Source organism: Cherax quadricarinatus, chromosome 94, assembly GCF_038502225.1.
Source record: "Cherax quadricarinatus isolate ZL_2023a chromosome 94, ASM3850222v1, whole genome shotgun sequence".
Classification (NCBI taxonomy): domain Eukaryota; kingdom Metazoa; phylum Arthropoda; class Malacostraca; order Decapoda; family Parastacidae; genus Cherax; species Cherax quadricarinatus.
The window spans coordinates 8,345,220-8,370,689 of record NC_091385.1 but is presented as its reverse complement, the minus strand read 5'-3'; the positions used below and the strand labels follow the sequence as shown (position 1 = coordinate 8,370,689).

The 25,470-nt window shown below is 49.8% G+C and overlaps 2 protein-coding genes across 3 annotated transcripts in view; one reads left to right on the top strand and one right to left on the bottom strand.

Moving 5' to 3' along the window:
- The window catches only part of T48 (FU domain-containing protein T48), a 121,770-nt gene extending 103,207 nt beyond the window's left edge, over positions 1-18,563 (bottom strand). The window contains exon 1 of the mRNA XM_053794303.2: positions 16,921-18,563. Within this exon, the coding sequence (XP_053650278.1) occupies positions 16,921-17,053 (133 nt within the window). The 5' untranslated portion in view covers positions 17,054-18,563. The remainder of the gene's footprint in view (positions 1-16,920) is intronic.
- Positions 1-25,470, top strand: part of LOC128700897 (E3 ubiquitin-protein ligase TRAIP) — a 554,710-nt gene that overhangs the window by 416,862 nt on the left and 112,378 nt on the right. The window lies entirely within an intron of this gene.

The following is a 25,470-nucleotide window of genomic DNA, read 5'->3' as shown; positions in this document are numbered from 1 at the left end:
GTCAGGAAGTGGAACAATCTGGAGAGTGATGTAGTGGAGGTGCTAACCATACATAGCTTTAAGAAGAGGTATGATAAAGCTCATGGAGCAGGAAGAGTGACCTAGTAGCGACCAATGAAGAGGCGGGGCCAGGAGTTATGACTCGACCCCTGCAACCACAAATAGGTGATACAACCCATTCCTTATAAACAGAGTGGAAACTCGTCACTGGAAAGCCAGTGGCTTAACCACTATCACCTAACTCTGGTATCAGTAAGCCCTTTAAGACATCCAGAGCACCTGGGGAGACATGATCACGACATACAAGATACTTCACATTACTCGTTAAGACAGGAAAGGAACTTGAGTGGAAATTAAAACAGTTTCAGGAGTAGGTACGATAGGTCAGTCAGGTGAACTAGCTTATTTGTGGTTAATTACCATGAGTTGTGAACTTATGTTACCAAGCTTGATTCAACGTGAATTAACCTAACCTATATTAACCTGGGTTAACTTAGCTAAACCTAAATTAACCAAGGTTAACTTAGCTAAACCTAAATTAATCTAATTTAACCTGAATTAGCCTTAGTTAATTTAAATTATTCCAACATAAATTAACCTAACCTAAATTAACCTAAGCTAACCTAACTTAGCCTATATTAGCCTCCCATAAATTAGCCTCCCATAAATTAGCCTCCCATAAATTAGCCTCCCATAAATTAGCCTCCCATAAATTAGCCTCCCATAAATTAGCCTCCCATAAATTCACCTAACATAAATTCACCTAACATAAACTAACCTACCATACATTAACCTACCATAAATTAACCTAACAGAAATTAACCTACCATAAATTAACCTAACAGAAATTAACCTACCATAAATAAACCTACTATAAATGAACCTACTGTAAATTAACCTACCGTAAATTAACCTACCCGAAATTAACCTAAGTTAACCTAAGTTAAATCAATCAAAATATAGTTTGTAAGAAGCGGTGACTTGACCCCTTCAGTCACAACTAGGTAAGCACAAGTGGCAGGGAAAATATAGGGGGAAAACCTCAACCCCTTAAAGTTAGGGAAAGGGGGGGTGGGGGGCATGTTAATGGTTAATATTCTGGTTAATTTTGACACTGAAGGATTTCTGGCCCGCGGGAAATATTTCTGGCCCGCGGGAAATATTTCTGGCCCGCGGGAAATATTTCTGGCCCGCGGGAAATATTTCTGGCCCGCGGGAAATATTTCTGGGAAAGCGGGAAATATTTCTGGCCCGCGGGAAATATTTCTGGCCCGCGGGAAATATTTCTGGCCCGCGGGAAATATTTCTGGCCCGCGGGAAATATTTCTGGCCAGCGGGAAATATTTCTGTCCCGCGGGAAATATTTCTGTCCCGCGGGAAATATTTCTGGCCCGCGGGAAATATTTCTGGCCCGCGGGAAATATTTCTGGCCCGCGGGAAATATTTCTGGCCCGCGGGAAATATTTCTGGCCCGCGGGAAATATTTCTGGCCAGCGGGAAATATTTCTGGCCCGCGGGAAATATTTCTGGCAGCGGCAGGGAAGTTTGTGTAGTGCAGGGAAGTTCTGGAGTCTGGGTGAACGTGTGTCTCTAGGGGAAATTTCTCTTGCTGGGGGAATTTAATTGTGTTCAGAGGAATGTTTGTCATGGGGAGATTTTGTGGGGGGGGGGGGGGAATTATCTCCCTGCCTTTCTGCCTGCCTTCTTTTTATGATTGCCTTCCTCTTTCCCTGCCTTCCTCTTTCCCTGCCTTCCTCTTTCCCTGCCTTCCTCTTTCCCTGCCTTCCTCTTTCCCTGCCTTCCTCTTTCCCTGCCTTCCTTTCTATTCGTCTTTCTCCCTGCCTGCCTTTCTAGCTGCCTTCCTTTCTCCCTACCTTCCTTTCTCCCTACCTTCCGTTTTTCCTACCTTCCTGTCTCCCTGCCTTCTTTTCTCCTGGTCTTTCTCCCTGCCATCCTCCCCCCCCCCCCACTATTAATTGGCCAGTAAATCAATCTAAAAATAGTTATATCTAAATTCTTTTAACTTATCTACAAGTTAAACAATAATAGTGACTTATTATTTATTGGGTGTGAACCATGGGTTTTTAACGTTGCAGCGAGGCGGAGGCTGGAGGCAGTGAAAATGTCTGTCTGAGGGCGATGTGCGGTGTGTATATTATGAAGGAAATTTGTAGCTCGGAGGTGTAATTGAGAGAGTTATGGAGGGGTGCTGAGGTGTGGCCATGTAAGACACCATAGAGCAGAATATGATGTCTGAGACAAGTGTAAGTGTAGAAATAGAAGGAAGGATGGGTAGGAATCCTCTCCATTATACACCCTACTAGCACACTACACACCCTACTAGCACACTACACACCCTACTAGCACACTACACACCCTACTGGCACACTACACACCCTACTAGCACACTACACACCCTACTAGCACACTACACACCCTACTAGCACACTACACACCCTACTGGCACACTACACACCCTACTAGCACACTACACACCCTACTAGCACACTACACACCCTACTGGCACACTACACACCCTACTAGCACACTACACACCCTACTGGCACACTACACACCCTACTAGCACACTACACACCCTACTAGCACACTACACACCCTACTGGCACACTACACACCCTACTAGCACACTACACACCCTACTAGCACACTACACACCCTACTGGCACACTACACACCCTACTGGCACACTACACACCCTACTGGCACACTACACACCCTACTAGCACACTACACACCCTACTGGCACACTACACACCCTACTAGCACACTACACACCCTACTAGCACACTACACACCCTACTAGCACACTACACACTTATAGCACACTACACACCCTACTAGCACACTACACACCCTACTAGCACACTACACACCCTACTGGCACACTACACACCCTACTAGCACACTACACACCCTACTGGCACACTACACACCCTACTAGCACACTACACACCCTACTAGCACACTACACACCCTACTGGCACACTACACACCCTACTAGCACACTACGCACCCTACTAGCACACTACACACCCTACTAGCACACTACGCACCCTACTAGCACACTACACACCCTACTAGCACACTACACACCCTACTAGCACACTACGCACCCTACTAGCACACTACGCACCTTACTAGCACACTACACACCCTACTAGCACACTACACACCCTACTAGCACACTACACACCCTACTAGCACACTACACACCCTACTAGCACACTACACACCCTACTAGCACACTACACACCCTACTAGCACACTACGCACCCTACTAGCACACTACACACCCTACTAGCACACTACACACCCTACTAGCACACTACACACCCTACTAGCACACTACACACCCTACTAGCACACTACGCACCCTACTAGTACACTACGCACCCTACTAGTACACTACACACCCTACTAGCACACTACACACCCTACTAGCACACTACACACCCGACTAGCAAACTACACACTCTACTAGCACACTACACACCCTACTAGTACACTACACACCCTACTAGCACACTACACACCCTACTAGTACACTACACACCCTACTAGCACACTACACACCCTACTGGCACACTACACACCCTACTAGCACACTACACACCCTACTAGTACACTACACACCCTACTAGCACACTACACACCCGACTAGCACACTACACACCCTACTAGCACACTACACACCCTACTAGTACACTACACACCCTACTAGCACACTACACACCCTACTAGTACACTACACACCCTACTAGCACACTACACACCCGACTAGCACACTACACACCCTACTAGCACACTACACACCCGACTAGCACACTACACACCCTACTAGTACACTACACACCCTACTAGCACACTACACACTCCTAGCACACTACACACTTCTAGCACACTACACACTCCTAGCACACTACACACTCCTAGCACACTACACACTCCTAGCACACTACATACTCCTAGCACACTACACACTCCTAGCACACTACACACTCCTAGCACACTACACACTCCTAGCACACTACATACTCCTAGCACACTACACACTCCTAGCACACTACACACTCCTAGCACACTACACACTCCTAGCACACTACACACTCCTAGCACACTACACACTCCTAGCACACTACACACTCCTAGCACACTACACACTCCTAGCACACTACACACTCCTAGCACACTACACACCCTACTGGCACACTACACACCCTACTGGCACACTACACACCCTACTAGCACACTACACACTCCTAGCACACTACACACCCTACTAGCACACTACACACCCTACTGGCACACTACACACCCGACTAGCACACTACACACCCTACTAGCACACTACACACCCTACTAGCACACTACACACCCTACTAGCACACTACACACCCTACTAGCACACTACACACCCTACTAGCACACTACACACCCTACTAGCACACTACACACCCTACTAGCACACTACACACCCGACTAGCACACTACACACCCTACTAGCACACTACACACCCTACTAGCACACTACACACTCCTAGCACACTACACACTTCTAGCACACTACACACTCCTAGCACACTACACACTCCTAGCACACTACACACTCCTAGCACACTACACACTCCTAGCACACTACACACTCCTAGCACACTACACACTCCTAGCACACTACACACTCCTAGCACACTACACACCCTACTGGCACACTACACACCCTACTAGCACACTACACACCCTACTGGCACACTACACACCCGACTAGCACACTACACACCCTACTAGCACACTACACACCCGACTAGCACACTACACACCCTACTGGCACACTACACACCCTACTCGCACACTACGCACCCTACTAGCACACTACACACCCTACTGGCACACTACACACCCTACTAGCACACTACACACCCTACTAGCACACTACACACCCTACTAGCACAATACACACCCTACTGGCACACTACACACCCTACTGGCACACTACACACCCTACTAGCACACTACACACCCTACTGGCACACTACACACCCGACTAGCACACTACACACCCTACTGGCACACTACACACCCTACTGCCACACTACACACCCTACTAGCACACTACGCACCCTACTAGCACACTACACACCCTACTAGCACACTACACACCCTACTGGCACACTACACACCCTACTAGCACACTACACACCCTACTGGCACACTACACACCCGACTAGCACACTACACACCCTACTGGCACACTACACGCCCTACTAGCACACTACACACCCTACTGGCACACTACACACCCTACTAGCACACTACACACCCTACTGGCACACTACACACCCTACTAGCACACTACACACCCTACTGGCACACTACACACCCTACTAGCACACTACACACCCTACTGGCACACTACACACCCTACTAGCACACTACACACCCTACTAGCACACTACACACCCTACTGGCACACTACACACCCTACTGGCACACTACACACCCTACTAGCACACTACGCACCCTACTAGCACACTACACACCCTACTGGCACACTACGCACCCTACTAGCACACTACGCACCCTACTAGCACACTACACACCCTACTAGCACACTACACACCCTACTAGCACACTACACACCCTACTAGCACACTACGCACCCTACTAGCACACTACACACCCTACTAGCACACTACACACCCTACTAGCACACTACACACCCTACTAGCACACTACGCACCCTACTAGCACACTACACACCCTACTAGCACACTACACACCCTACTAGCACACTACACACCCTACTAGCACACTACACACCCTACTAGCACACTACACACCCTACTAGCACACTACACACCCTACTAGCACACTACACACCCTACTAGCACACTACGCACCCTACTAGCACACTACACACCCTACTAGCACACTACACACCCTACTAGCACACTACGCACCCTACTAGCACACTACACACCCTACTGGCACACTACACACCCTACTAGCACACTACACACCCTACTGGCACACTACACACCCGACTAGCACACTACACACCCTACTGGCACACTACACACCCTACTGGCACACTACACACCCGACTAGCACACTACACACCCTACTGGCACACTACACACCCTAATGGCACACTACACACCCTACTAGCACACTACGCACCCTACTAGCACACTACACACCCTACTAGCACACTACACACCCTACTGGCACACTACACACCCTACTAGCACACTACACACCCTACTGGCACACTACACACCCGACTAGCACACTACACACCCTACTGGCACACTACACACCCTACTGGCACACTACACACCCTACTGGCACACTACACACCCTACTAGCACACTACGCACCCTACTAGCACACTACACACCCTACTAGCACACTACACACCCTACTGGCACACTACACACCCTACTAGCACACTACACACCCTACTAGCACACTACACACCCTACTAGCACACTACACACCCTACTGGCACACTACACACCCGACTAGCACACTACACACCCGACTAGCACACTACACACCCTACTGGCACACTACACACCCTACTGGCACACTACACACCCTACTGGCACACTACACACCCTACTGGCATACTACACACCCTACTAGCACACTACACACCCTACTAGCACACTACACACCCTACTGGCACACTACACACCCTACTGGCACACTACACACCCTACTAGCACACTACACACCCTACTGGCACACTACACACCCTACTGGCACACTACACACCCTACTGGCACACTACACACCCTACTGGCACACTACACACCCTACTGGCACACTACACACCCTACTAGCACACTACACACTCCTAGCACACTACACACCCTACTAGCACACTACACACCCTACTGGCACACTACACACCCGATTAGCACACTACACACCCTACTAGCACACTACACACCCTACTAGCACACTACACACCCGACTAGCACACTACACACCCTACTAGCACACTACACACCCTACTAGCACACTACACACCCTACTAGCACACTACGCACCCTACTAGCACACTACACACCCTACTAGCACACTACACACCCTACTAGCACACTACACACCCTACTAGCACACTACGCACCCTACTAGCACACTACACACCCTACTAGCACACTACACACCCTACTAGCACACTACACACCCTACTAGCACACTACGCACCCTACTAGCACACTACACACCCTACTAGCACACTACACACCCTACTAGCACACTACACACCCTACTAGCACACTACACACCCTACTAGCACACTACACACCCTACTAGCACACTACGCACCCTACTAGCACACTACGCACCCTACTAGCACACTACACACCCTACTAGCACACTACGCACCCTACTAGCACACTACACACCCTACTGGCACACTACACACCCTACTAGCACACTACACACCCTACTGGCACACTACACACCCGACTAGCACACTACACACCCTACTGGCACACTACACACCCTACTGGCACACTACACACCCGACTAGCACACTACACACCCTACTGGCACACTACACACCCTAATGGCACACTACACACCCTACTAGCACACTACGCACCCTACTAGCACACTACACACCCTACTAGCACACTACACACCCTACTGGCACACTACACACCCTACTAGCACACTACACACCCTACTGGCACACTACACACCCGACTAGCACACTACACACCCTACTGGCACACTACACACCCTACTGGCACACTACACACCCTACTGGCACACTACACACCCTACTAGCACACTACGCACCCTACTAGCACACTACACACCCTACTAGCACACTACACACCCTACTGGCACACTACACACCCTACTAGCACACTACACACCCTACTAGCACACTACACACCCTACTGGCACACTACACACCCTACTAGCACACTACACACCCGACTAGCACACTACACACCCTACTGGCACACTACACACCCTACTGGCACACTACACACCCTACTGGCACACTACACACCCTACTGGCACACTACACACCCTACTAGCACACTACACACCCTACTAGCACACTACACACCCTACTGGCACACTACACACCCTACTGGCACACTACACACCCTACTAGCACACTACACACCCTACTGGCACACTACACACCCTACTGGCACACTACACACCCTACTGGCACACTACACACCCTACTGGCACACTACACACCCTACTGGCACACTACACACCCTACTAGCACACTACACACTCCTAGCACACTACACACCCTACTAGCACACTACACACCCTACTGGCACACTACACACCCGATTAGCACACTGCACACCCTACTAGCACACTACACACCCTACTAGCACACTACACACCCGACTAGCACACTACACACCCTACTAGCACACTACACACCCTACTAGCACACTACACACCCTACTAGCACACTACACACCCTACTAGCACACTACACACCCTACTAGCACACTACACACCCTACTAGCACACTACACACCCTACTAGCACACTACACACTCCTAGCACACTACACACTTCTAGCACACTACACACTCCTAGCACACTACACACTCCTAGCACACTACACACTCCTAGCACACTACACACTCCTAGCACACTACACACTCCTAGCACACTACACACTCCTAGCACACTACACACCCTACTGGCACACTACACACCCTACTAGCACACTACACACCCTACTGGCACACTACACACCCGACTAGCACACTACACACCCTACTAGCACACTACACACCCGACTAGCACACTACACACCCTACTGGCACACTACACACCCTACTAGCACACTACGCACCCTACTAGCACACTACACACCCTACTGGCACACTACACACCCTACTAGCACACTACACACCCTACTAGCACACTACACACCCTACTAGCACAATACACACCCTACTGGCACACTACACACCCTACTGGCACACTACACACCCTACTAGCACACTACACACCCTACTGGCACACTACACACCCGACTAGCACACTACACACCCTACTGGAACACTACACACCCTACTGGCACACTACACACCCTACTAGCACACTACGCACCCTACTAGCACACTACACACCCTACTAGCACACTACACACCCTACTGGCACACTACACACCCTACTAGCACACTACACACCCTACTGGCACACTACACACCCGACTAGCACACTACACACCCTACTGGCACACTACACACCCTACTAGCACACTACACACCCTACTGGCACACTACACACCCTACTAGCACACTACACACCCTACTGGCACACTACACACCCTACTGGCACACTACACACCCTACTGGCACACTACACACCCTACTAGCACACTACACACCCTACTGGCACACTACACACCCTACTGGCACACTACACACCCTACTAGCACACTACACACCCTACTAGCACACTACACACCCTACTAGCACACTACACACCCTACTGGCACACTACACACCCTACTAGCACACTACACACCCTACTAGCACACTACACACCCTACTGGCACACTACACACCCTACTGGCACACTACACACCCTACTGGCACACTACACACCCTACTGGCACACTACACACCCTACTAGCACACTACACACCCTACTAGCACACTACACACCCTACTGGCACACTACACACCCTACTGGCACACTACACACCCTACTAGCACACTACACACCCTACTAGCACACTACACACCCTACTGGCACACTACACACCCTACTGGCACACTACACACCCTACTAGGCACACTACACACCCTACTACACTACGCACACTAGCACACTACCTACTAGCACACTACACACCCTACTAGCACACTACACACCCTACTCGCACACTACACACCCTACTAGCACACTACGCACCCTACTAGCACACTACACACCCTACTGGCACACTACACACCCTACTAGCACACTACACACCCTACTAGCACACTACACACCCTACTGGCACACTACACACCCTACTGGCACACTACACACCCTACTGGCACACTACACACCCTACTAGCACACTACACACCCTACTGGCACACTACACACCCTACTGGCACACTACACACCCTACTGGCACACTACACACCCTACTAGCACACTACACACCCTACTGGCACACTACACACCCTACTAGCACACTACACACCCTACTGGCACACTACACACCCGACTAGCACACTACACACCCTACTGGCACACTACACACCCTACTAGCACACTACACACCCTACTAGCACACTACACACCCTACTAGCACACTACACACCCTACTGGCACACTACACACCCTACTAGCACACTACACACCCTACTGGCACACTACACACCCTACTAGCACACTACACACCCTACTGGCACACTACACACCCTACTGGCACACTACACACCCTACTAGCACACTACACACCCTACTGGCACACTACACACCCTACTGGCACACTACACACCCTACTGGCACACTACACACCCTACTAGCACACTACACACCCTACTGGCACACTACACACCCTACTGGCACACTACGCACCGACTAGCACACTACACACCCTGGCACACTACACACCCTACTAGCACACTACACACCCTACTGGCACACTACACACCCTACTAGCACACTACACACCCTACTGGCACACTACACACCCTACTGGCACACTACACACCCTACTGGCACACTACACACCCTACTAGCACACTACACACCCTACTGGCACACTACACACCCTACTAGCACACTACACACCCTACTGGCACACTACACACCCTACTAGCACACTACACACCCTACTGGCACACTACACACCCTACTGGCACACTACACACCCTACTGGCACACTACACACCCACCCTACTAGCACACTACACACCCTACTGGCACACTACACACCCTACTGGCACACTACACACCCTACTGACACTACACACCCTACTAGCACACTACACACCCTACTGGCACACTACACACCCTACTGCACACCCTACTAGCACACTACACACCCTACTGGCACACTACACACCCTACTGGCACACTACACACCCTACTAGCACACTACACACGCGACTGGCACACTACACACCCGACTGGCACACTACACACCCTACTAGGCACACTACACACCCTACTAGGCACACGCCACACCCTACTGGCACACTACACAACCTACTAGCACACTACACACCCTACTGGCACACTACACACCCTACTGTACACATCCTACTGGCACACTACACACCCTACTGGCACACTACACACCCTACTAGCACACTACACACCCTGGCACACTACACACCCTACTGCACACTACACACCCTACTGGCACACTACACACCCTACTAGCACACTACACACCCTACTGGCACACTACGCACCGACTAGCACACTACACACCCTTCTGGCACACTACACACCCTACTGGCACACTACACACCCTACTAGCACACTACACACCCTACTGGCACACTACACACCCTACTAGCACACTACACACCCTACTGGCACACTACACACCCTACTAGCACACTACACACCCTACTGGCACACTACACACCCTACTGGCACACTACACACCCTACTGGCACACTACACACCCTAGTGGCACACTGCACAGCCTACTAGGCACACTACACACCCTTCTCGCACTCTACACACCCTACTGGCACACTACACACCCTACTTGCACACTACACACCCTACTAGCACACTACACACCCTACTGGCACACTACACACCCTACTGGCACACTACACACCCTACTGGCACACTACACACCCTACTGGCACACTACACACCCTACTGGCACACTACACACCCTACTGGCACACTACACACCCTACACACTACACACCCTACTCGCACACTACACACCCTACTGGCACACTACACACCCTACTGGCACACTACACACCCTACTAGCACACTACACACGCGACTAGCCTACTGGCACTGGCACACTACACACCCTACTAGCACACTACACACCCTACTGGCACACTACACACCCTACTGGCACACTACACACCCTACTAGCACACTACACACCCTACTGGCACACTACACACCCTACTGGCACACTACACACCCTACTGGCACACTACACACCCTACTGGCACACTACACACCCTACTGGCACACTACACACCCTACTGGCACAGTACACATCCTACTGGCACACTACACACCCTACTGGCACACTACACACCCTACTAGCACACTACACACCCTGGCACACTACACACCCTACTAGCACACTACACACCCTACTAGCACACTACACACCCTATTAGCACACTACACACCCTACTGGCACACTACACACCCTACTAGCACACTACACACCCTACTAGCACACTACACACCCTACTGGCACACTACACACCCTACTGGCACACTACACACCCTACTGGCACACTACACACCCTACTAGCACACTACACACCCTACTGGCACACTGCACACCCTACTAGCACACTACACACCCTACTGGCACACTACACACCCTACTAGCACACTACACACCCTACTGGCACACTGCACACCCTACTGGCACACTACACACCCTACTGGCACACTACACACCCTATTGGCACACTACACATCCTACTAGCACACTACACACCCTACTGGCACACTACACATCCTACTAGCACACTACACACCCTACTGGCACACTGCACACCCTACTAGCACACTACACACCCTACTGGCACACTACACATCCTACTAGCACACTACACACCCTACTGGCACACTACACACCCTACTGGCACACTACACACCCTACTAGCACACTACACACCCTACTGGCACACTACACACCCTACTGTCACACTACACACCCTACTGGCACACTACACACCCTACTAGCACACCCTACTGGCACACTACACACCCTACTGGCACACTACACACCCTACTGGCACACTACACACCCTACTGGCACACTACACACCCTACTGGCACACTACACACCCTACTAGCACACTACACACCCTACTGGCACACTACACACCCTACTGGCACACTACACACCCTACTGGCACACTACACATCCTACTAGCACACTACACACCCTACTGGCACACTACACACCCTACTGGCACACTACACACCCTACTGGCACACTATACACCCTACTGGCACACTACACACCCTACTAGCACACTACACACCGCTACAACACAATAGGGATACATAGGTTCTGGCGGGACCTTCACTTGTATCCGGGTCACATAACAGCGAGGAAAAGGCAGGTAATACCTCCAGGTTATGTTCCAGTAGCGCACTCTGACCCTACCCTCCCACCCCTGCTTCACCTAACCTCCCACCCCTTCCTCACATAACCTCCCACCCCTTCCTCACATAACCTCCCACCCCTGCCTCACATAACCTCCCACCCCTGCCTCACATAACCTCCCACCCCTGCCTCTCATAACCTCCCAACCAGGTAAGAACCAGGAATAATGGATTTAAGTTGGATAAATTTAGATTTAGAAAGGACATAGGTAAGTACTGGTTTTCTAACAGAGTTGTAGATGCGTGGAACAGTCTTCCCAGTGGGGTGATAGAGGCTAGGACCTTGGGTAGCTTTTAGAAGAGACTGGACAAATATATGAGTGGGAGGGGCTGGGTTTGATTGGTGTCAAGGGGTACGGGAGTTATTTCTTGAGTAGCTTTAGGTAGATGTCGTTTTGATAAGGACCTGCCTCGTATGGGCCAGTAGGCCTTCTACAGTGTTCCTCCATTCTTATGTTCTTATGTTCATGACACTCCTGCTCCACAGTAAGGATATGTTGCATAGTATGGCAGCTTCTTGCTTGCATCCGGAACGATTTCTGTGTGCAGATTTGGAACTAACAGGTCTAAATTTTTTCAAGTGTAAATTATGATGTCTTTCTCGCCTGTGATCCAGGGAGTACAAGTCAAGGGATTTCAAACATTTCTAGTAATTAAGGTACTTGATTGAACTTACACGTACAGTGAAGGTTCTCTGTACATTAGAACTGCAGTTGTTCACCTGCCTTGAATGGGGCTGTTAGCATAGTTGCAGTTCTTGTAGTTCCATGAGCCTGGGCACAGTGCCCGTGGTGCCAGCGTCTTCTAAGTTGAGGGAACTTAGTGACATGTGTTGCAAAGTTTGGAGAATTAATCTGAGCTTAATGTTAACAAGCTTGAAGAACTTAACTGGGCTCTTGAACTTTAGAATGACTTAGTGTATGTGAGGGAAAAGTTCAATAGATAGGAGTAGCGATGGAGTATATAGTAACAATAGTTTCATTGCCGGCTACTTGTTAAGGTAGAGTCAGTCTAGCTCCTGCTATCCCTTCCCCTCCCTCTTCCCCCCCCCCCGAAAGGTGACGTGTGGGGCTCCGGTCCAAACAGTGATTACTAGACTCACAGCTCCCAGCACTACTGTAAGTACATGCCTGCCTTGTATTCTAGTGGATTTATTGGTTGAAAGCTTCACTTTTGACCAATAATAAACTTAGTCCTTTCAGCCTTGCTCTAAGTTGACTGTTGTAATAATCACCACATCTTTTATTGTACTTATCATGGAGAGTGATTATTTAAGCAGTGGGTAATCTGTCTATCTTTCCAGCTTGGATGACAGAGAGGGTCACCTGCCAATCAACGAGTAGAATTGAAGGAGATGGACTAACGTCCTGAGATGTCCCAAATTCAGATCCACTTACCTATTTATGTATGCAAGTAGCAGGATATAACCCCTCATAATTGCAGTGGAAAAAAAACCCTGCTTTCCTGTCATCTGGACGGATTAATCCCGGCTATACTGTGAAGAACGAGCCGGTGGGTTGTCACCAACACCTGCGACCCCCCCATCATCAGCAGCGGCTACGATTGAATTCAGATATTTATATTTTTCATTTTTCATTTTCTTAAATGTAGGATCAGTATTTCATATTTAAGTGTTTTATATTTTATATTTTCTAAATAATAAAGTGTTTATGTCTGTTATTATTCGTTTTCTATTCATTAATTTTCCTGAGGAGGAGCCAGCCTTGGTAATACTGTCTGAAGTTGTTACAGGGCTGAGTAAGCCTTCACAGTGTATACACCTAGGTATATATTAGGTATACACAGCTAGGTATATACAGCTAGGTACATAAAACTAGGTATATACTACTAGGTATACACAGCTATGTATATACTAGGTATACTCGGGTATAAACAACTAAGTATACTCAGGTATAAACAACTAGGTATACTCAGGTATAAACAACTAGGTATACACAGGTATATACTAGTAGGTATATACAGCTATGTATATAGCACTAGGTATACACTATGTATACATAGCCAGGTATATACTAGGTATACAGGTATATACTAGGTATACAGAGCTAGGTATACACAGCTAGGTATACACAGCTAGGTATATACTAGGTATACACAGCTAGGTATACACAGCTAGGTATACACAGCTAGGTATATACAGTTAAGTATATACGGTAGTTCATGCATGGTTGACGCAAGAGCAGCGATGCATGACGCGTGTCTGGAGAATGTTGCGTACGGCATGTGTACACGGAGACGCACACGCCGTGCACGCGTCAGGAAACGCACACGCTTTGCTATCATAAAACGCACATGGTATGTACGCATCAGTTAACGATCACAGTGCGCATCAGAAGACGCACATGCGCTCAACAGGCCACGTTATGTACGCATGGTGGAACGCACACGCTACGCACGCGTACACAGTAAATACGCACACAAACTGGGAGACAGAGCGAGAATACGTGCCTAGGACGGCCCAGGAGCTAGGACTGAACGTGTGTAGGAGGGCCCAGGAGCTAGGACTCCACTGATCCGAGAAGAGCAGGCGTGCTTCAAGGCTGAGGACTGTTTACCTAGCCTTTCACTGCTAGGAGCTGTTTGCTAGGGCTGCTAGGATGTGGTGGTGGTGGTAGTTGTGGTGTTAGTGGTGGTGATGGTGGTGGTAGTAGTGGTAGTGATGGTTGTAGTGGTAGTAGTGATGGTGGTGGTAGTGGTGGTGGCGATGGTGGTAGTTGTGGTGGTAGTAATGGTGGTAGTGGTGGTGACGGTAGTGGTGGTGGCGATGGTGGTAGTGGTAGTAGTGATGGTGGTGGTAGTGGTGGCGATGGTGGTAGTAATGGTAGTAGTGGTGGTGGTGGTAGTGGTGGTGGCGGTAGTGGTGGTGGCGATGGTGGTAATGGTAGTAGTAATGGCGGTAGTAGTCGTGGTAGTGGTGGTGGTAATGGTAGTACCAATGGTAGTAATGGTGGTGGTAGTGGTGGCAATGGTAGTGGTAGTAATGGTGGTGGTAGTGGTGATGGTAATAGTAGTGATGGTGGTAGTAGTGGTGGAGGGGGTGGAGGTGGTAGAGAGGTACGGGGGGTTGTACCACCACCACCACCACCACCACTCTCACAACACAGCAGCAGCAGCACTAACAATGCCAGCACTAACAGACCTAATTGATCCATCTTCCGTAACAACCCCCCCCCCCCGTCCCTCGTGTACACTTGTTCCACACACACAGTTCATCACCTTGTGTTCCATTGTTCACCTCTTGAAGGGTAATATCTTGGACTGGTAATATCTTGGACTTACTCTGTTCACCCAGCAGTAAACAGATACCCGGGTGGCATCCCGGGTGGCATCCCGGGCACGGGGTATCTTCCCTTAAACCTGGGCTCTACAGTGACCTTTGCTTGCATAACTCGTCCCTATAAACTGACCAGCACCACTAACAGTCCTCCTTATAGTACGCCAGGGTTGGAAATTTCAAGCCTATCCGACGAGGCGTTCTCGAGTAACGTACAAAAATTTAAAATAGGCCAAATTTCGTAAACTCACATATCTGAAGAGTTCCATTGCTGTGGTTGCTGGCCAGGGCGCTGGAAATCTGGAGGAGGAGGAGGAGGCCTATGAGAGGCCGGAGAATCTGTGGAGGCTGTGAGAAGTGTAAGTCTGAGGGATGTGTCTCCATGTTATAGCACTGAACCTTCACTGTAACTCACTGTCAAGACCAGACTGAGGTGCCAGGCACTGAACCTTCACTGTAACTCACTGTCAAGACCTGACTGAGGTGCCAGGCACTGAACCTTCACTGTAACTCACTGTCAAGACCTGACTGAGGTGCCAGGCACTGAACCTTCACTGTAACTCACTGTGAAGACCAGACTGAGGTGCCAGGCACTGATCCTTCACTGTAACTCACTGTCAAGACCAGACTGAGGTGCCAGGCACTGATCCTTCACTGTAACTCACTGTCAAGACCAGACTGAGGTGCCAGGCACTGATCCTTCACTGTAACTCACTGTCAAGACCAGACTGAGGTGCCAGGCACTGATCCTTCACTGTAACTTACTGTCAAGACCTGACTGAGGTGCCAGGCACTGATCCTTCACTGTAACTCACTGTCAAGACCTGACTGAGGTGCCAGGCACTGATCCTTCACTGTAACTTACTTTCAAGACCAGACTGAGGTGCCAGGCACTGATCCTTCACTGTAACTCACTGTCAAGACCAGACTGAGGTGCCAGGCACTGATCCTTCACTGTAACTTACTGTCAAGACCAGACTGAGGTGCCAGGCACTGATACTTCACTGTAACTCACTGTCAAGACCAGACTGAGGTGCCAGGCACTGATCCTTCACTGTAACTCACTGTCAAGACCAGACTGAGGTGCCAGGCACTGATCCTTCACTGTAACTTACTGTCAAGACCAGACTGAGGTGCCAGGCACTGATCCTTCACTGTAACTTACTGTCAAGACCAGACTGAGGTGCCAGGCACTGATCCTTCACTGTAACTCACTGTCAAGACCTGACTGAGGTGCCAGGCACTGATCCTTCACTGTAACTCACTGTCAAGACCTGACTTAGGTGCCAGGCACTGATCCTTCACTGTAACTCACTGTCAAGACCAGACTGAGGTGCCAGGCACTGATCCTTCACTGTAACTCACTGTCAAGACCAGACTGAGGTGCCAGGCACTGATCCTTCACTGTAACTTACTGTCAAGACCAGACTGAGGTGCCAGGCACTGATCCTTCACTGTAACTCACTGGCAAGACCTGACTGAGGTGCCAGGCACTGATCCTTCACTGTAACTTACTGTCAAGACCAGACTGAGGCGCCAGGCACTGATCCTTCACTGTAACTCTGTCACTGTCAAGACCAGACAGAGGCACCAGGCACTGATCCTTCACTGTAACTCACTGTCAAGACCAGACTGAGGCACCAGGCACTGATCCTTCACTGTAACTCACTGTCAAGACCAGACTGAGGCGCCAGGCACTGATCCTTCACTGTAACACTCTCGCTCACTGCCAAGACCAGACCGAGGCGCCAGGCACTGATCCTTCACTGTAACTCTCTCGCTCACTGCCAAGACCAGACTGAGGCGCCAGGCACTGATCCTTCACTGTAACTCTGTCACTGTCAAGACCAGACCGAGGCGCCAGGCACTGATCCTTCACTGTAACTCTCTCGCTCACTGCCAAGACCAGACTGAGGCGCCAGGCACTGCCTCACTCAACACTCACCCACCTGGCTGGCTGGCGGCACTCTCAGGGAGGGAGACACACTGAGATAGACAAACACAGAGATAGACAGAGACAGAGATACAGAGACGGGGAGACAGAGATACAGAGACGGGGAGACAGAGATACAGAGACGGGGAGACAGAGATACAGAGACGGGGAGACAGAGATACAGAGACGGGGAGACAGAGATACAGAGACGGGGAGACAGAGATACAGAGAGGGGGAGACAGAGATACAGAGAGGGGGAGACAGAGATACAGAGAGGGGAAGACAGAGATACAGAGAGGGGGAGACAGAGATACAGAGACGGAGAGACAGAGATACAGAGAGGGGGAGACAGAGATACAGAGAGGGGAAGACAGAGATACAGAGAGGGGAAGACAGAGATACAGAGAGGGGGAGACAGAGATACAGAGAGGGGGAGACAGAGATACAGAGAGGGGGAGACAGAGATACAGAGAGGGGGAGACAGAGATACAGAGAGGGGGAGACAGAGATACAGAGAGGGGGAGACAGAGATACAGAGAGGGGAAGACAGAGATACAGAGAGGGGGAGACAGAGATACAGAGAGGGGGAGACAGAGATACAGAGAGGGGAAGACAGAGATACAGAGACGGGGAGACAGAGATACAGAGAGGGGGAGACAGAGATACAGAGAGGGGAAGACAGAGATACAGAGAGGGGGAGACAGAGATACAGAGACGGGGAGACAGAGATACAGAGAGGGGAAGACAGAGATACAGAGACGGAGAGACAGAGATACAGAGAGGGGGAGACAGAGATACAGAGAGGGGAAGACAGAGATACAGAGAGGGGGAGACAGAGATACAGAGACGGGGAGACAGAGATACAGAGAGGGGGAGACAGAGATACAGAGAGGGGAAGACAGAGATACAGAGAGGGGGAGACAGAGATACAGAGAGGGGAAGACAGAGATACAGAGACGGGGAGACAGAGATACAGAGAGGGGAAGACAGAGATACAGAGAGGGGGAGACAGAGATACAGAGACGGGGAGACAGAGATACAGAGAGGGGGAGACAGAGATACAGAGAGGGGAAGACAGAGATACAGAGAGGGGGAGACAGAGATACAGAGAGGGGAAGACAGAGATACAGAGACGGGGAGACAGAGATACAGAGAGGGGAAGACAGAGATACAGAGACGGGGAGACAGAGATACAGAGACGGGGAGACAGAGATACAGAGAGGGGAAGACAGAGATACAGAGATACAGAGACGGGGAGACAGAGATACAGAGACGGGGAGACAGAGATACAGAGACGGGGACAGAGATACAGAGAGGGGGAGACAGAGATACAGAGAGGGGGAGACAGAGATACAGAGAGGGGGAGACAGAGATACAGAGAGGGGGAGACAGAGATACAGAGAGGGGGAGACAGAGATACAGAGAGGGGGAGACAGAGATACAGAGAGGGGGAGACAGAGATACAGAGAGGGGGAGACAGAGATACAGAGAGGGGGAGACAGAGATAGAGAGAGGGGGAGACAGAGATAGAGAGAGGGGGAGACAGAGATAGAGAGAGGGGGAGACAGAGATAGAGAGAGGGGGAGACAGAGATAGAGAGAGGGGGAGACAGAGATAGAGAGAGGGGGAGACAGAGATAGAGAGAGGGGGAGACAGAGATAGAGAGAGGGGGAGACAGAGATAGAGAGAGGGGGAGACAGAGATAGAGAGAGGGGGAGACAGAGATAGAGAGAGGGGGAAACAGAGATAGAGAGAGGGGGAGACAGAGATAGAGAGAGGGGGAGACAGAGATAGAGAGAGGGGGAGACAGAGATAGAGGGGGAGACAGAGATACAGAGAGGGGGAGACAGAGATACAGAAACGGGGAGACAGAGATACAGAAACGGGGGGGAAAGAGAGAGAGATAGAGAGAGAGAGAGACTCATCGTACAGTTCGCTCCATAAATTGCTTTATAATTAACTTGAACTGTAAGAAAAGTTATTAGATCCGGTTATTTATGTTTGGATAATTAACTAGGAAGACTTACCTTAAAAATTATAGTTTTAAATTGTAAGTCTCCTTCCCTTATCCAACCTGTGATCCAACCTGTGATCCAACCTGTGATCCAACCTGTGATCCAACCTGTGATCCAACCTGTGATCCAACCTGTGATCCAACCTGTGATCCAACCTGTGATCCAACCTGTGATCCAACCTGTGATCCAACCTGTGATCCAACCTGTGATCCAACCTGTGATCCAACCTGTGATCCAACCTGTGATCCAACCTGTGATCCAACCTGTGATCCAACCTGTGATCCAACCTGTGATCCAACCTGTGATCTAACCTGTGATCCAACCTGTGATCCAACCTGTGATCTAACCTGTGATCCAACCTGTGATCCAACCTGTGATCCAACCTGTGATCTAACCTGTGATCCAACCTGTGATCTAACCTGTGATCTAACCTGTGATTCAGCCCATGATCTAACCTGTGATCCAACCTGTGATCTAACCTGTGATCTAACCTGTGATCTAACCTGTGATCCAACCTGTGATCCAACCTGTGATCTAACCTGTGATCTAACCTGTGATCTAACCTGTGATCCAACCTGTGATCCAATCTGTGATCCAATCTGTGATCCAATCTGTGATCCAATCTGTGATCTAACCTGTGATCTAACCTGTGATCTAACCTGTGATCCAACCTGTGATCCAACCCATGATCTAACCCGTGATCCAACCTGTGATCTAACCTGTGATCCAATCTGTGATCTAACCTGTGATCCAATCTGTGATCCAACCTGTGATCTAACCTGTTATCTAACCTGTTATCTAACCTGTTATCTAACCTGTGATCTAACCTGTGATCTAACCTGTGATCTAACCTGTGATCCAACCTGTGATCCAACCCATGATCTAACCAGTGATCCAACCTGTGATCTAACCTGTGATCTAACCTGTGATCCAACCTGTGATCCAACCTGTGATCTAACCTGTGATCTAACCTGTGATCCAACCCATGATCTAACCTGTGATCCAACCTGTGATCCAACCTGTGATCTAACCTGTGATCTAACCTGTGATCCAACCCATGATCCAACCTGTGATCCAACCTGTGATCCAACCTGTGATCTAACCTGTGATCTAACCTGTGATCCAACCTGTGATCCAACCTGTGATCCAACCTGTGATCCAACCTGTGATCCAACCTGTGATCTAACCTGTGATCCAACCTGTGATCCAACCTGTGATCCAACCTGTGATCCAACCTGTGATCCAACCTGTGATCCAACCTGTGATCCAACCTGTGATCCAACCTGTGATCCAACCTGTGATCCAACCTGTGATCCAACCTGTGATCCAACCTGTGATCCAACCTGTGATCCAACCTGTGATCTAACCTGTGATCCAACCTGTGATCCAACCTGTGATCTAACCTGTGATCCAGCCTGTGATCCAGCCTGTGATCCAGCCTGTGATCCAACCTGTGATCCAACCTGTGATCCAACCTGTGATCCAACCTGTGATCTAACCTGTGATCCAACCTGTGATCTAACCTGTGATCCAACCTGTGATCTAACCTGTGATCCAACCTGTGATCTAACCTGTGATCCAACCTGTGATCCAACCTGTGATCCAACCCATGATCTAACCTGTGATCCAACCCGTGATCTAACCTGTGATCCAACCCGTGATCTAACCTGTGATCTAACCTGTGATCCAACCCTTGATCTAACCTGTGATCCAACCAATGATCTAACCTGTGATCCATCCCGTGATCTAACCTGTGATCCAACCCATGATCCAACCCTTGATCTAACCTGTGATCCAACCTGTGATCCAACCTGTGATCCAACCTGTGATCCAACCTGTGATCTAACCTGTGATCCAACCCATGATCTAACCTGTGATCCAACCCATGATCTAACCTGTTATCCAGCCCTTGATCTAACCTGTGATCCAACCTATGATCTAACCTGTGATCCAACCCATGATCTAACCTGTGATCCAGCCCATGATCTAACCTGTGATCCAACCCGTGATCTAACCTGTGATCCAACCCGTGATCTAACCTGTGATCTAACCTGTGATCCAACCCTTGATCTAACCTGTGATCCAACCAATGATCTAACCTGTGATCCATCCCGTGATCTAACCTGTGATCCAACCCATGATCCAACCCTTGATCTAACCTGTGATCCAACCTGTGATCCAACCTGTGATCCAACCTGTGATCCAACCTGTGATCTAACCTGTGATCCAACCCATGATCTAACCTGTGATCCAACCCATGATCTAACCTGTTATCCAGCCCTTGATCTAACCTGTGATCCAACCTATGATCTAACCTGTGATCCAACCCATGATCTAACCTGTGATCCAGCCCATGATCTAACCTGTGATCCAATCCTTGATCTAACCTGTGATCCAACCCATGATCTAACCTGTGATCCAACCCATGATCTAACCTGTGATCTAACCCATGATCTAACCTGTGATCTAACCCATGATCTAACCTGTGATCCAACCCTTGATCTAACCTGTGATCCAACCCTTGATCTAACCTGTGATCCAACCCTTGATCTAACCTGTGATCCAACCCTTGATCTAGCCTGTGATCCAACCCTTGATCTAACCTGTGATCTAACCCATGATCTAACCTGTGATCCAACCCATGATCCAACCTGTGATACATTTCATGATCCAACCTGTGATCCAGCCCATGATATAACCTGTCATACAAGCTATGATCCAACCCATCATCCAACCTGTGATCCAGCTCATGATCCAACCTATTATCTAACCCATAATCCATTCTTTTTCCCAACCCATGATCTAGTCTTCCCAACCTATAATCTTGCCTATTTTCAAACCCATGATTCAGCCTATTTTCCAACCCATTATTCAACCCATTATTCAACAGATTCAACCCATTATCCAACAAAATATCTCTTTCATAATGCAAGCTACTCTACAGCCCATTATCCAGTCCATTATCAATATCACTTGATTACTGACTGTGGGATGAGGCCTATGTCCTGCCTCCCCATGGAATAATGAGGGCCCGAGACAGTAGTCGCAATTTCTGAAAAATTTGGAGTTGAGAGCCTGGTCGAAGAATTGAGACACTTATGCAACATATGGGAATCATTCTTGAAGAAATGTTTCGCCACAGTGACTTCATTAGTCAAGTACTAAGCAGGAAGGTGTATGGAGAGGAGTCAGTACCTGACCAGCCGAGGTGTGGTTCGTATGTCGGTTTCCATACGGCTAACAGTAGCAGCCTGGTTGATTAGGTCCTGATTAGCCGCGAGGCCTGGTCGTAAACCGGGCCGAGGGAGCGTTGACCCCCTGAATACCCTCCAGGTAATGACTTTGTGAGTGAAAAGAGGTCAGTTCCATGGTCTGGAACAAGGTGGTCAGTCAATCAGTCTGGAGAAGAGTCCAGTACCATGGTCTGGAACAAGGTGGTCAGTCCCTCAGCCTGGAGAAGAGTCCAGTACCATGGTCTGGAACAAGGTGGTCAGTCCCTCAGCCTGGAGAAGAGTCCAGTACCATGGTCTGGAACAAGGTGGTCAGTCTCTCAGCCTGGAGAAGAGTCCAGTACCATGGTCTGGAACAAGGTGGTCAGTACCTCAGCCTGGAGAAGAGTCCAGCACCATGGTCTGGAACAAGGTGGTCAGTCTCTCAGCCTGGAGAAGAGTCCAGTACCATGGTCTGGAACAAGGTGGTCAGTCCCTCAGCCTGGAGAAGAGTCCAGTACCATGGTCTGGAACAAGGTGGTCAGTCTCTCAGCCTGGAGAAGAGTCCAGTACCATGGTCTGGAACAAGGTGGTCAGTCTCTCAGCCTGGAGAAGAGTCCAGTACCATGGTCTGGAACAAGGTGGTCAGTCTCTCAGCCTGGAGAAGAGTCCAGTACCATGGTCTGGAACAAGGTGGTCAGTCCCTCAGCCTGGAGAAGAGTCCAGTACCATGGTCTGGAACAAGGTAGTCAGTACCTCAGCCTGGAGAAGAGTCCAGTACCATGGTCTGGAACAAGGTGGTCAGTCCCTCAGCCTGGAGAAGAGTCCAGTACCATGGTCTGGAACAAGGTGGTCAGTCTCTCAGCCTGGAGAAGAGTCCAGTACCATGGTCTGGAACAAGGTAGTCAGTACCTCAGCCTGGAGAAGAGTCCAGTACCATGGTCTGGAACAAGGTGGTCAGTCCCTCAGCCTGGAGAAGAGTCCAGTACCATGGTCTGGAACAAGGTAGTCAGTACCTCAGCCTGGAGAAGAGTCCAGTACCATGGTCTGGAACAAGGTGGTCAGTCCCTCAGCCTGGAGAAGAGTCCAGTACCATGGTCTGGAACAAGGTGGTCAGTCTCTCAGCCTGGAGAAGAGTCCAGTACCATGGTCTGGAACAAGGTAGTCAGTACCTCAGCCTGGAGAAGAGTCCAGTACCATGGTCTGGAACAAGGTAGTCAGTACCTCAGCCTGGAGAAGAGTCCAGTACCATGGTCTGGAACAAGGTAATCAGTACCTCAGCCTGGAGAAGAGTCCAGTACCATGGTCTGGAACAAGGTAGTCAGTACCTCAGCCTGGAGAAGAGTCCAGTACCATGGTCTGGAACAAGGTAGTCAGTACCTCAGCCTGGAGAAGAGTCCAGTACCATGGTCTGGAACAAGGTAGTCAGTACCTCAGCCTGGAGAAGAGTCCAGTACCATGGTCTGGAACAAGGTAGTCAGTACCTCAGCCTGGAGAAGAGTCCAGTACCATGGTCTGGAACAAGGTAGTCAGTACCTCAGCCTGGAAAAGAGTCCAGTACCATGGTCTGGAACAATATGAAGCGTCAGTCCTATACCTCGCACCTCTACTGTATAAAAGCCACTTCTTCGGACATTTGCTCAG